This window comes from Cyprinus carpio, chromosome A11 (genome assembly GCF_018340385.1).
Source record: "Cyprinus carpio isolate SPL01 chromosome A11, ASM1834038v1, whole genome shotgun sequence".
In the NCBI taxonomy this organism is placed as follows: domain Eukaryota; kingdom Metazoa; phylum Chordata; class Actinopteri; order Cypriniformes; family Cyprinidae; genus Cyprinus; species Cyprinus carpio.
Window position 1 is genome coordinate 21,249,188 of NC_056582.1, and position 13,334 is coordinate 21,262,521.

The 13,334-nt window shown below is 33.5% G+C and overlaps 1 protein-coding gene across 1 annotated transcript; it reads left to right on the top strand.

The window, feature by feature from the left end:
• The first annotated feature begins 1,293 nt into the window (after positions 1–1,293).
• Positions 1,294–13,282, top strand: LOC109082191. Its single transcript, XM_042766755.1, has 17 exons — positions 1,294–1,622; positions 3,010–3,338; positions 4,350–4,572; positions 4,652–4,707; positions 4,814–4,850; positions 5,031–5,119; positions 5,849–5,963; positions 6,287–6,328; positions 6,814–6,935; positions 7,065–7,121; positions 7,222–7,279; positions 7,790–8,007; positions 9,885–9,941; positions 10,053–10,095; positions 10,266–10,361; positions 11,818–11,856; positions 11,969–13,282. Exons 2-17 carry the CDS (start codon positions 3,231–3,233, stop codon positions 12,640–12,642), a joined length of 2,034 nt encoding a protein of 677 aa, XP_042622689.1. The 5' UTR covers positions 1,294–1,622; positions 3,010–3,230; the 3' UTR covers positions 12,643–13,282.
• Positions 13,283–13,334: the final 52 nt, after the last annotated feature.

Genomic DNA, 13,334 nt, shown 5'->3' on the forward strand with positions numbered 1-13,334 from the left:
ATATATATATATATATATGTGTGTGTGTGTGTGTAGTAAAAATGTAATCCATCTGTTACAATTTTTTATGCTCTAAATGTTAAGGTGTAGAGTTATGGTAGCTGAATAATGTTGATTTTTTTTTTTTTTTTTTTTTTTAACAGAAAAAAAAAGAAAACCTCTGCCTATAACTAAATATTCACTTACTGGTCTACTTACACAAAAGAGGAAATAAAAAGAGCAAATTTTTAAAACTTTCATGATTTCACAAAAAAAAAAAAAAAAAAACACACACACACACACACATAAACCATATACTATAGTCCTTTAAAGGCACCACTGTTATGTTAAAAGCTTATGTTAAAAAATGAGCTTTTTCAATGAGACAAAAGTATTTACTGAATGTGACTGGGCAGGTCTGAAAAAATGCCTCTACCTTTTTTCCAAAGTAGAGCTAAAGAAGTGAAAGAATGCAAACCAACTGGTTTATTCAGATTTACTTTTGGGCTTGTTCAAGAAAGACTCAGCTAGCCATACGAAATTTCTAGTACAAGCACATAGAATATACATGTACTTTATTTAATGTCCACCAAATGTTCAACAACAACCTTACTTTTATTGGCGTAATCAAATACAGTCCGGTTGATTTAGTCAAATTAAATCATGTAATTACACAATAAGAATATATGAAGGTTTTATTATTTATATATGAAGGTTTTCTGGAAAAGCAGAGTACTTTCTTGTTGTTTTGTCTTCAAGCAGGACATTATAGTGAAAAAAAGTATACATTATGCTAGTATATATTTTATATATATTTGGAACTCGATTTCTGTACAATTTTTTTTTCCAAAGTTGTAAATAAAACTAGGAAAATATTTCAGTCTTTGGAATTTTCACATTTAATGCAATGTGTTACTTGCCAGTTCTTTGTAATTCTTTGTGAAATTTACTTGTAATTTTTCTAAGAGTTGTTTTTTGTTGTGGGCATGTGGTCACACAAGGAAGTTGCAATTAAGCAGCCTATTTGGATTTTTTGCTTTTTTTTCTTTCTCTTAATTTATACAGTACAACACATGAAACACACTGCAACATTGTACATTGCAACTTGCTAATATGACAGTTGCTATTGCCCTTGTGACAACTAGCCCCAGTCTCCCCTATATGCATTCAGCTTCAGGGATGGGTGTTTTTAGGGTGTTTCTATTGATAACAATCCTTACTTAGCAAACCTTGAGCCTTATTATTTCTGAAAGAAGCATCTGGATGATCTCTGTTACTCCCTGTTTTGGGTGGTTTCTGTCAGTTATTAACAGTGACTCTTAGTTGCCATGAAACAGGGCTGCTAAACAAATTCACTCGCTTACAGTGAAGGATCTAGACAGGGAACTTTGTACCTAGCAATTTCCTGGTTAGAGTTTTATGAAGCTGCAAATAACCAAGATCATATTTCTCATCCATTACAGCAGTGTGTGTGTGTGTGTGTGTGTGTGTGTGTGTGTTGATTGTCAGCTGGGAGGGGTGAGTCTCTCATACACTCAGAGTTTACTCACATTCTCTTCCATTTAATGAATGTGTGCCAAAGGCGACAAAGTCATACGAGGCTTTAATCCTTACTTTGCAGTGCTTCAGAAGACCACCGGGCAGTAAGTAACATTTTGTGTTAAAGCTGAAGTCATTTTGTTTTGTTTGTAAGCATATATATATATATATATATATATATATATATATATATATATATATATATATATATATATATATATATAATATATATAAAAATTCATTTTGTATTACCTTAAGAAACCAATATTAGGCTAGTATCAGTGTGTATTTTGAAATCCAATAATACAATATAGTATAAAGAGGCCTTGAAAGTATTTAAAGGGTAGTCTTAGTTAAAAATAAATGAGGGTCAATGACAAATAAGGATGTCTGAGGGATGGTAAGAAATGAAAATATTTTTAAAATGCAGTTTAAAACACATGTACCAAGTTTAAACTATTAAAAATGGATTAATGTCTAATTTTAAGTTGTATTACTATCAAGTAACATGTACTAAACCAGTTAACAAAAACGTTCTCTTGTGGGGCATTCAAGTCCTCCGTATTTACGAGTTGGTAAGTGGTAATTACGACGTCAGGTGCGTTCAAGTCACACTGGTCGGAACAAGATGGCGATTTAACTTTTTTTTTTTTTTTTTTTTTACATAAAATTCAACGATTTTTTTAAAACTCTACATCTACAAAATGATGAATAATGAATGTGCATCATTTTGTTTTTGCTTTGTTCTGTTTCAATTCCATTTATGAAGGTGATGTAAACCGAATCATTATATATTATATGGTAATTATGCAATATATAATTTTGTATATAGGCCTATAGGTTTATTGTGCATGAAAACAACAACAACAACAACAAAACATTTTATTATGTTCAACAAATTTACCGTAAATACAGACGCTGCATATCTGTAGTATTTGGCTACATCTATTTCATCCAACATGTTTTTTCACTGACACTCCCCCGACTCGGAAATGCGGGGTTTAAGGAAAATTCCGAGTTTCCCACACGTAAAAAAATGACTTTGTGGTGGCGTTCATGCGCAACTTGAACACACTATAAAAACGTTTTGCTAGCATTCCCTTTTTTGAATGTTTCAGAAAACATTGAGGGGATGTTACATTTTGTTATTTTGCAAGCGTTATGGGAATTTTACTTTTGAATGTTCTCTAAACTGAAGTGGAAATGGAGTTTAATGCAATAAAATGTAACATGAAAACAATACTCGTTGCCCTTTAATATCTATCGGAAATCCAGGCATTCCATGCAGAGCAGTAAATTCATGTACACCCACGTTATCTGGCAATCTGACATTCGCACAGACACACCTGGGCAAACTGGAAACCAGGTGACTTCACACCGAACACAGATCTGCCGACTTTTAGGACCAGCAGCTCTATTTCGATAATATAACAGCCAAGGAGTTTGAATCGCGAAATAATAAAACAACAACCGTTTTCTATCTCCTTACAGACAACCGGAACACAATGTTGTGTGACTGCGCGCTGCTCGGCGACCTTCGAGTACCGGACGGTGGATTTGGACTGTGTGTCCGAGCCGATCAGAACTATGATCGTCTTGGGTCCTCCTAAAGCCTCATAGAGACGACATAGCGAAGGATATAATCTATAGGATTTTGTTCTAACCAGTTTCGATTAAGTCTCTCTCGAATACGAGAGCGAAACTGTTGCGCAATGAAGTTGACGGGGTGGATAGTCCAGCTGCTCCTATTGGCCAGCGGATGTGTGTGTTCACTGGAACGAGTCACACACAACCCAGAAAACAACGTCATCTGTCCTCAGGTTAGGAGTAGGCTATACATTCATTAACCATGTTTGTTTATTACTTGTTTATTTGTGATAAATGTTTGTAAAAATATCTATACAGAGGTGACCAGTGCTCAGTATGTTACTTTATTAAATATACTATAATATATTAAAGTACATATACCCTCATTATATTATATTATATTTTAAAGTACAATAACAGCAGATAGAACGGTAAACAAAACAAGAATTAAATAAAATTGTTATGCAATATTATATATATATATATATATATATATATATATATATATATATATATATATATATATATATTGCATAACAATTTATTTAATTATTTTATTTAATTCTTGTTTTATATATAATTAAATTGCTATTTGCTTAAATGTATTTAGTCTTTAAGTTAACACAGATAAACAAGGATGTCTGAGATGATAAAAAAATTTACCACATGTATGTTTATGCCATTTTAAACAAATGAACAAAAAAAAATTATTGGATGTTCGATTTCAAGTTGTATAACTAAGAAGTACTAAAATGCACATGAGTATACATTTCATTTTTAAAGATGTAGGCAAAGTCATTAAGTGGACTGAACAAAACTTGCCTTTTCATAAAAACTTGTACAAATGTGGAAAATGTCATGTGCCAACAAATTTTTTTTTTTTTTTTTTTGTCATTTTGTTCAGTGGGGTTTAATCAGCTAGTGTTTCAGTGATTTTAGTGGATTAATTAAATTAGTTCTCCTGAATACATAATTATTATTATTATTTTTCATTTTACATGTTTTAAAAACTGATAATAATTCCAGAATTATTTTTGAAATACAAATAATAATTGTATTTAAGGCACTTCTATGTATGGATATACAAAATTGAGTTTTGAGAATTCATTGAAATTTTGCATCATTAGTGCATGTCAAAAAAAGAAGAAAAGAAAGTTAATTCATATGCTAATACAAAAATGATTCCAAGATACGAGCAAGCAAGATCTGTTTATTATCTGGAATATGTTTGTGTATGTTTTTAGGCTCTAAACTGCAGTATGAGAGATACAGACCCTATCACACCACTTGATGTGGTCTTTGGTCCTGTGTATGTGTGTTCTTTGGCTGTGAAGCCAAAATTGTGCTGCCAAGGGAAGGACTGCAAACCGTGTTTGTGGATCAGCATCCAGCTGAGTATTGTTCCAGATCTCAAAGATGAGAAGGACAGAGATACTGAGAGATCAGAATTTGAAGAGGAGAGCAGTGGTGAGTCCTTACAGTAGCACTACATTACAGTTGTTGGCCTAGCAATGGTTTATGTTAACACTAATCTTTCTAATTTCAGGGCACTGGAATTCAGGATGTGTTTCCATACCAGATGACACATCAGAAGGTCAAAGTGTGAGTGTTTTGTTCATTCATAAAAAAAAAAAAAAAAGATATTTAAAAGCTCAAATTTCACGTATAATTACAACCTATAACATCTTACTCTTTTTTTTTTTAACAGAAAGAATATTCTCTCTTTGAAGACCAGCTAGATCAAGGTAGACCAAGTGAACTTAAAAACTTCAAACATTTCCCTTTATTTGTTTATAGTGCTAATAGACTTTGGCAAACTGATTTTCTCAAACTGTATTTGGTTTTGCTGAAAGATAGTAGTGGATTCATCATTGTCTGTCATGAAATGCACTATTAAAGCTCACCTCTGTCTTCTCTTCATGTAGCTACTATTACAATATGCTACCAACCAGCAGAGGGGCAGCAAGAGTGGTGCAAGAGAGTAGACTTCACAGCAAGTCGTAAACTTCTCATTGTGAGTGTCACCACCGTGTCCATTTAACCCTCATGTTGTCTTCTGGCTATTTACCCCCTCACCCATTTGTATACAGGTCTTGTATTTGTTTTTGGAACTGATTGGTTGTTGGCCTCATTGATATGAGCCACAATTATTCACAAATAGTGCTTTTTGTAAAAACTGAGGTTCATAAGCCAATGAGGCCTTTGATCAGTTGGTTACAAAAAGAAATACAAAACCTGTGCTATTTGAAAGAAAACGAGTTGATAAAAGATTGAATCCAAGATTTGGTGATAATGCAGAATAATAAGAGATTTATGAGCTTTTATTAAAAGGCAGGTAATTTTAGACCAGCAACAAGAAGTTAGATAAAAGACTTTCCTATCATAAATAAGCCCTTTGTGGGCTGATCTGTAAGGCTGGATTGGATATACTGTACATTAAAAAAAAAAAAAAAAAAAAAAAGTAAATATGAGCAACCTGACCAACTTATTTATTTGTACCAGTTATGACAGTGTCATATTTGAACCTTTAAAATGTGTATTTTATTTAATATTTAATTTCAAATATTTCTAGAAGATCTGGCAAGTTAAAATGGCCAGGCAAGTTACTGATAAAAGTAAAAAGTGAACAAATGCATAATTTCCAGAAGAACCTGACTGAAGCAACGGTGTAGAAAATCTTTGCATATGTGCATGAGACTGGTGACTTGATTGTTATCTCAGTGTTTATTTTTGTGTGGTGCAGCTGACTCTGGTGGAGTATAAAGATGTCACCTTTGGCAGAACAATGAAGATCACTGTTGGATCATTCGCTAAGACACCTGAAGTTGAAATTAATGAATTCCCTACATTAAAAACAGGTAGCCATTCTTTTTACTTGCTCTCAATACACATATACAACAGCATATCAGTCTAGCTTACTTATTACTATGTTTCTAACATGCGTTAATTCAATTTAAAGATTTGTTACTGCAAAACTCTATTTTATTGATTTGTTATTTTTATTTAAAACTTTCGTCTTGTTGCATCTTAATGTTGTTCTAAGAAACAAAAAATAACCCAGTGGTGTAGTGGTGCCTTGAAAAGTGGGCATGCTAGTAATTTTGCCCCCATTATTTTTTTATTTTTATTTTTTCACAGACCAACAAAGTCACATACCAACAAATTATTTTTTTTTGGGCAGTGTGTTCCTTACCAGATCTAAAAGACTTAAAGCAGTGTAAAGGTATGTGTTGATTGTATTTTAACATTTTTCTCATTTTAATCTGTATTTTAAAATAGGCTTTCCTAATTTAATTCCCATACTAAAACGTATTTCCTAAAGTGCTAAAATGGGCCTTTAGGAATAGTAAAACATAAGATCCTCAATGGTTCTTTACAGTACATTTGGTTTAGCAACTTATCAAAAAAAAGAAAGTAAGAAAAAAAAAGAAAGAAAACGTAAAAAACAATGTGTAAGGTATTTGAGTTGAGTTGACTTGTATGGTGCTTTATTGAAAAAGATAAATTACAGGTTACATGATAGGTTTTTTGGATCGGACGTTTAGTTTCTGGGTTTAACTAAATGCGTTTCTAAAGAGAAATAATAAGAGAATAAGACCTTTAAAAAAAAAAAAAACAGTTTGACATTTATCATTTTAAACTCCATGATAACATACCACATTTGAATTTTTAAATCCAATTATCTACATTTCCTTTTTTCATTTTTAGGTCCCAGGGTCTACATTAAAAAAGAGAAGAGAGTGGTTAAGGTGTTATTAGATGATGAGGATCAAAGAGCTTCTGAAGGCCTGTCCCTGTGTATGAAACGTGGAAGAGAAGGAAGATGCTCGGTCAGTGAACTCACACTTATGTCCATATAATGCACAGCCTGAGGGCTCATTACAGACAAACAGTAGACTGTACAAACCAGTTTGTGTTCCCTTTTTTTTGGTTACTTACCAAATCTTTTCTTCTCTCAGCTTATGCCAAATAACATCATTCCACTGGAGTCAATCACATACTGCATGTGTTTGCAGGTACTGTGCTTTTCAAACATGCACACATTCAAAACAATGCCTGCTAATATATATTTTTAACATTATTTTAATTTGCCCTATTTGTGTGCATATGCTTCAGGCATGGAAAAATGATTCAGTTCGTGCGGAAATCTGTCCCTTTGAAAAAAATAAAACAGGTAAAACCACAATAACATTCAGAGACCCCATGACTTTTCCAGTTGTTTGTGATTTACTGCACGATAATTATATTGTATGAAATAATATATGTATTCTTAAATATTATGTTTTAAAGTAATAAACATTTAAAATAATATTTACATATTTAAAATATACATTTTTATTTTTTTAATAATATTTTTATATATTTTTTTAATGTATATTTTTATTTCTGACCTATAAAAAACTAGAAAAGTGATTATTCTTTCTATGATTTCATTTATTTACATGAAAATTTGTCTATTTTAAACTTGTTTTGTGTCAGATTTTAAATCATTTTAAAATAATCTAGTGCCCCCTAATGGCCCCCAGTGGCTCCTTGGCTGAGAGCCACTGATCTAAGATCTAAACTTTTCTTAAAAAAAATAAAAAAGTTAGCATTAATGCCTTGGATATGGAGGATGTTCAACACCATCTTGATCTATTTTGTCTTCCCACAATTATTATTATTTTTTTTTTTTAACTGGCAGAATTTAAAGCCAATGTCCTGAGCAACATGTCAGTGTCTTTAGCCCACATCAAAACAAATGATGGTGAGCCGGTGCTAAGCTGGAATTTAACAGCGCCCTGCAGGATAAGAGCTGAATCGTGGCCGTGTCAACTCGAAGCAGATGGAAAATGCACAGAAGTTACAGGATTCAGACAGAAATGCTGTAATGATTGGACAGAAAACAGCACAGTACTATGGGTAAATATAAATTTTGGGTATATGTATTTTCTGACCTTTGTAGACTTAGAATAGACAGAATATTTAATTTGATATAAACAGAATAAGGCTGTGAGAAAGTAGAATTACTGCAACAGTGGGATATAAAATGTCTTAACACCGCACTGAAATCTAGGATTTTTCATTAAAACCTGGAAATAAATGCTTTTAGAATAAGAAAAATAAAATAAAATGTACAACAAAGTATGGAAGCCTGTTTCCAGCACAGGATAAATAAATAAATGAATACATGTAATTAAAACTATACATCTCACAATTTCCACTTAAAAACCTGACATTACTAAAAAAAAAAAAAAAAAAATGGCTTTTTTATTCCGTGTATAAAAAAAAAAAAAAAAAAATGGAATTGTGAGATAAAAAAAAACTGCAATTATCTTTTGCATGTGTTTTATTCCGTGGTGAAAACGGGCTTCCATATCAAAAAGACATTTTGACATGAAATAAATAATAAATATTTAAAGCAAGAAAAGTAAAGTTTAAACATTAAAGGGGCTATATGACATTGCTAAAAAGAACATTATTTTGTGTATTTGGCATAATGCAATGTGTTTATGCAATTTAAGGTTCAAAAAACACATTGTTGCTCCTCTATGCCCATTATTGTTCTGAAACGCCCCAATTTTTTACAAAGCTCATCGTTCTGAAAAAGCGAGGTGTGCTCTGATTGGCCAGCTATCCAGTGCTCAAGTGTGAGACGGAAATACTGTCATGCCCGGTGCGACAGCACAAAAACAATAAAACTCATTACATACGAGGCATTTGTAGCATCCAGTGAGGACATAATTACGGATTATAATGGTATATACTGTCTTTTTACATGTTGCGTTGCATTGCACCACGTAAACATAAAACCATGTCTGCATTTGTGATTGAAGAAATGACAAACAATAAGCGTTACTCTACATTGCTCAAAACTGGTGTTTGAATTGTCAATGGCAAATTCTTTAAATATGAAAACGTACTTACAGGCTGTGAGTCAGCATTATTTTTCAGAACACCGGCATTGTAGGGCTACTCTCCCAGGAAACAGAACTGGTCCTCCGTAAAATGCGTTGCACACATCTGAATATTTGGGTTGAACTGTTCTTAGAACAGTGTTGTAAATACAACTTAACCACTGATTTCTACTTGTGTCCTCTTTTGGAAGACCAAACAAAGTAGTTTCGCTTTCACAATGAAACACACAGCATTTCCACGACATTGCGACAGCGGCAGCAACAATACTACAGCGAGAATAAAAGTTACACCTTCTTTCTTTGTGTGAACATTTGGGCGGTGTTATGCAAATCTTCCCACACAGTGACCTAGACATGTGGGGCCGTGTTTAAACGAGGCGTTTTAGGAGGGCGAGAACGAGTCTTAACTTTTATAAAGAACATCTCTTTGGGTTTGAGACTTTAGTCTTTGCAACTTTAGGGATTTATCTATTCACGAACAGCTTGTAACACTCCAAAGAGAAAGGAAAACTTGGAATTGCATCATATGACCTCATTAAAGCAAAAGGGCAACATAACAAATTGAAGAGTTTCTGGTGTTATTTCGTTTTTTAATCAGACTCTTTAGGAATAATAAATTAGTAATGACTGGCAATTTTGTGTAATTTAAATCTGAAAGAATGCAAAATAGAAGAATTTTCACAAGTGATCTCCCTTTCACTAGTAATTTTTGGACTTTTGAAACTGAATGATTGACACAACAAACTAAATGTTAAATGGACCCTTCTTTGCTTTCATTTTAAATTAATATGAAATTAAATACTCCGACTGAGGTCAAAGCTAATAATTGTTTTTCCAGTTGGTTAAAAAGCAGTTTGCTTTAATGATATTTGCTCTCTGCAGGCATCCGGGAAATTTGTGAATATCAGGTCTCAGAATCACCAGCAGCTCTGCCTGATGGTATGATACCATCTGCCTTTATCATTTCTTCCTTTCAGCATTCATTAGTCATTTAGTGCAAACAGACAATGAACATGGTAAACATTCATCTTTGTCTGTGTCTGTGTGCAGCTTAAAGTGGATGGGAAGATTGTGCGATACTGTCAACACCCCTGTAAGTGTGTGATGAGAAAAAAACATCTCATCTATATCCTGGTTAAAGCTGCCATTCATTGTCATTTGATCACACTGACATTCCATGTACTAAAACTAACATTTACTATACTGAATATAAGTATGGCAGATGTTATCAGCTGTTTCATTGTTCTTTTCATGTTGTTTTAGTGGAGAGACAGTACTGGAGCCTTCTTGTTCTTCTGCCGCTGATCCTTCTCTGTCTGACTGCTTTTGGAGTACTTCTTCTGGTGAACAAACTCAAATGTATGTCTTTGCTATCTACGGCATCTCTTTGTTTATATAGGAAGATGTTTTCTTCTCAGCAGCAAAGAAATTACAACACAGTGTATGAGATGGCTTATATTCCCAACTAAAAACACCATTATTATTATTATTTTGTATATATTTTATTATTTAATATATTTTAATTACATACTGTATGTATTTTAATTATTTAGCAAAGACACATTAAATTATATTAGATTTAATATCATATATGCGTTATATATAATTTAGTATTTAATCTTTTAATATTAATAGATTAATATTAATGTAAGATCAATCAATAATTTATTTGCCATTATTTTGAAAAATCCATTAAAAAAATACTAGAGACTGATAACTTATGCGCTATTCAAAACACAACTGAGCAGTATTTTTTGTTATTATTTTATTTGATTTAAATCAGTGAAAGAGAGAGTTTTTGAGATGTTAACTAGATTCTTTTTGCATCTCTCTGCTCTCAATGGTTCTATTCCTGTGTCTGTGAATAGCACATATTTTTGTGGTGATCTTTGTAGAACACATTTATTCCATCTCAGCATGTTCTTTGTCTTTTACAACTCCTTCTTCATTTTGTGTTCTTTCACCCATCTTGCCCTTGCCTGTGTCTTATACCCTTTTTAGTTCCTTTAAGGGAATAGAATTTTATTCACCCTCAGGCCATCCAAGAATGTAGAAGAGTTTATTTCTTCAACAGAACAGATTTGGAGAATTTACCAATTCACCAATGGATCTTCTGCAGTGAATGGGTGCCGTCAGAATGAGAGTCCAGATAGCTGATAAAAACATCACAGTAATCCACACGACTCCAGTCCATCAAATAATGTCTAAAGATTGTTAGAAACATATCCATCATCAAAGGCATTACTGTTGCTTCTGTCCAAAATATTGAGTTTATACTCCATAATAACGCTTCCTCCAGTGAAAAAGTCCACCCCTGATGTCCTCTCATATCAAAATCCACCCACATATACTGTATGTTTAGAACAGTTTTTTCTTGTAAATAGTCCTTGACCTGTGCATATTTCTCTCCTGATTCAGATGAGAGGAAAGAAAGCAATATTATGGATAAAGGACTTGTATTTTAGATGGAAGCTATGGTTTGAAGTTAAAAAAATGTCTTAATGAAACAAATTAATTAACTTAAATGATGGATTAGTTTCTTACAAACACGTGGATTACTTCTAGATTACTGTGATGTTTTTATCAGCTGTTTAGACTCTCAATCTGACGGCACCCATTCACTGCACTGGAGCAAGTGATCTAATGCTAAATTTCTCCAAATCTGTTCCGATGAATAAACAAACTACATTTTGGATAGCCTGATAGTGAGTAAATTTTCAGCAAATTTTTATTTTTAGGTAAACTATTCCTTACAGTATTATAGAAAGTCTTCTTCTCTGATGAGATTTTACAATCTTTTATGTCCCTCTCACAGGGTCGCTTAGCGAATGGGACAGAAGATGTCATTCTCAAGGTATGCAAGGTGTTTATTTACAGTCATTTGTGTCTCTTATTATCAAGAAGGCTAATTAATGAATTTACATTATGATAATCTCATACCTGATAATCTTCATTTCTCTCTCTAGATATGAGGGGACATGTGTTGTTGCTCCATTCCTCTGACACAGACCCACAGTTGGTGTGTAAACTGGGCCAGTTGCTCTCTGAGCTGGGCTTCAGAGTATTTCTCGACCTGTGGAACCAAACAGATCTCGGTTCTTGTGGCCCGGCAGCATGGCTCCACTCTAAGCTCGATCACATCCAGAAACATGGAGGGAAAGCCCTTCTGGTGCTTTCTCCATCAACACTGCAGAGAGCTGAGTTGTACTGGAAAATTGCGGTGGAAAGACAAAGGAATCCTGCCACATACTCCTCAGATATGCTGGCTTCGGCATTGGGCTGCATTTTTGCTGACCGTCAGAAGGGTTGTGCTGCTCAGCGCTTCGTCGTTGTGCAGTTAGACTTTGAGGAACTTCCCATCAATGAGGAGCATGACATGCCGAAGCTGTTGAAGGGCCTGCTGCTTTATAAACTGCCCTCACAGTCTCAGGGATTACTTATGGAACTGTGTTTGGAGAACCCGACTAATGTGAGCGGGAAGTTGAAGAAGATGTGGTGGATGAGAAAGGCACAGAGGAAGTTGGCCCAAGGAGTGCAGAACATTTTGTCGAGGGTGAGGACTGATTCCATGCTCACTCAATCTGATTTACTCAGCCTAGACATGGAAGACACGGAGGAAATAGTTTTTCTCAAAAAATGAACAGCATTGATGTGTCATTTACTCCCTCATCACACTACAACACTGTTTAGATTGTCAGTCACAATCTGTCACTATGGACAGATTACATGAACAATAAAAACTGGTAAAAAGGTAAAACTGTCCAAAAAACATGGTGTTGCCATGTTTTTATAAGAATGCTTGGAAATGCCAAGGAAGTTTAGATATGTGCCATCACATCATGAAGTACCTTGGAGTACTATGTGAATCTGGTGTATTATAGACATTATTTTTACAGTACCTGGCCATAATCTCCTGGGATTTCTTAAGAAGGAAATCTGCATGTAGGAAATTCCACAGTACAGACGCTACAGGAAGTAAAGTTGAAAACACTAAATATGCAAATTCCCAAAATAATTATATTCATACTATGTATAGAAATAAATATGCATTTACTCCTATATTTTCACCGGTATTACCTCTATCTTACTGTTTTCTTAAAGCTTTTAAGGGATGGAAATAATGGCTTTTGGCTAATATCTATACACAAATATGTAAATATGGCTATACAAATATTTTATATATGTATATATGACTGTAATATATTTTTTTAAACTGAAAGTTTGAAATATATGGTACATTTGAAATGCTCTGGTTGTATTCAAATACAGTTTTACACTTATGAGTTTGTCTGTCATGTTCTGATGAGTGGAATGTAGAATAGATGGAGAATA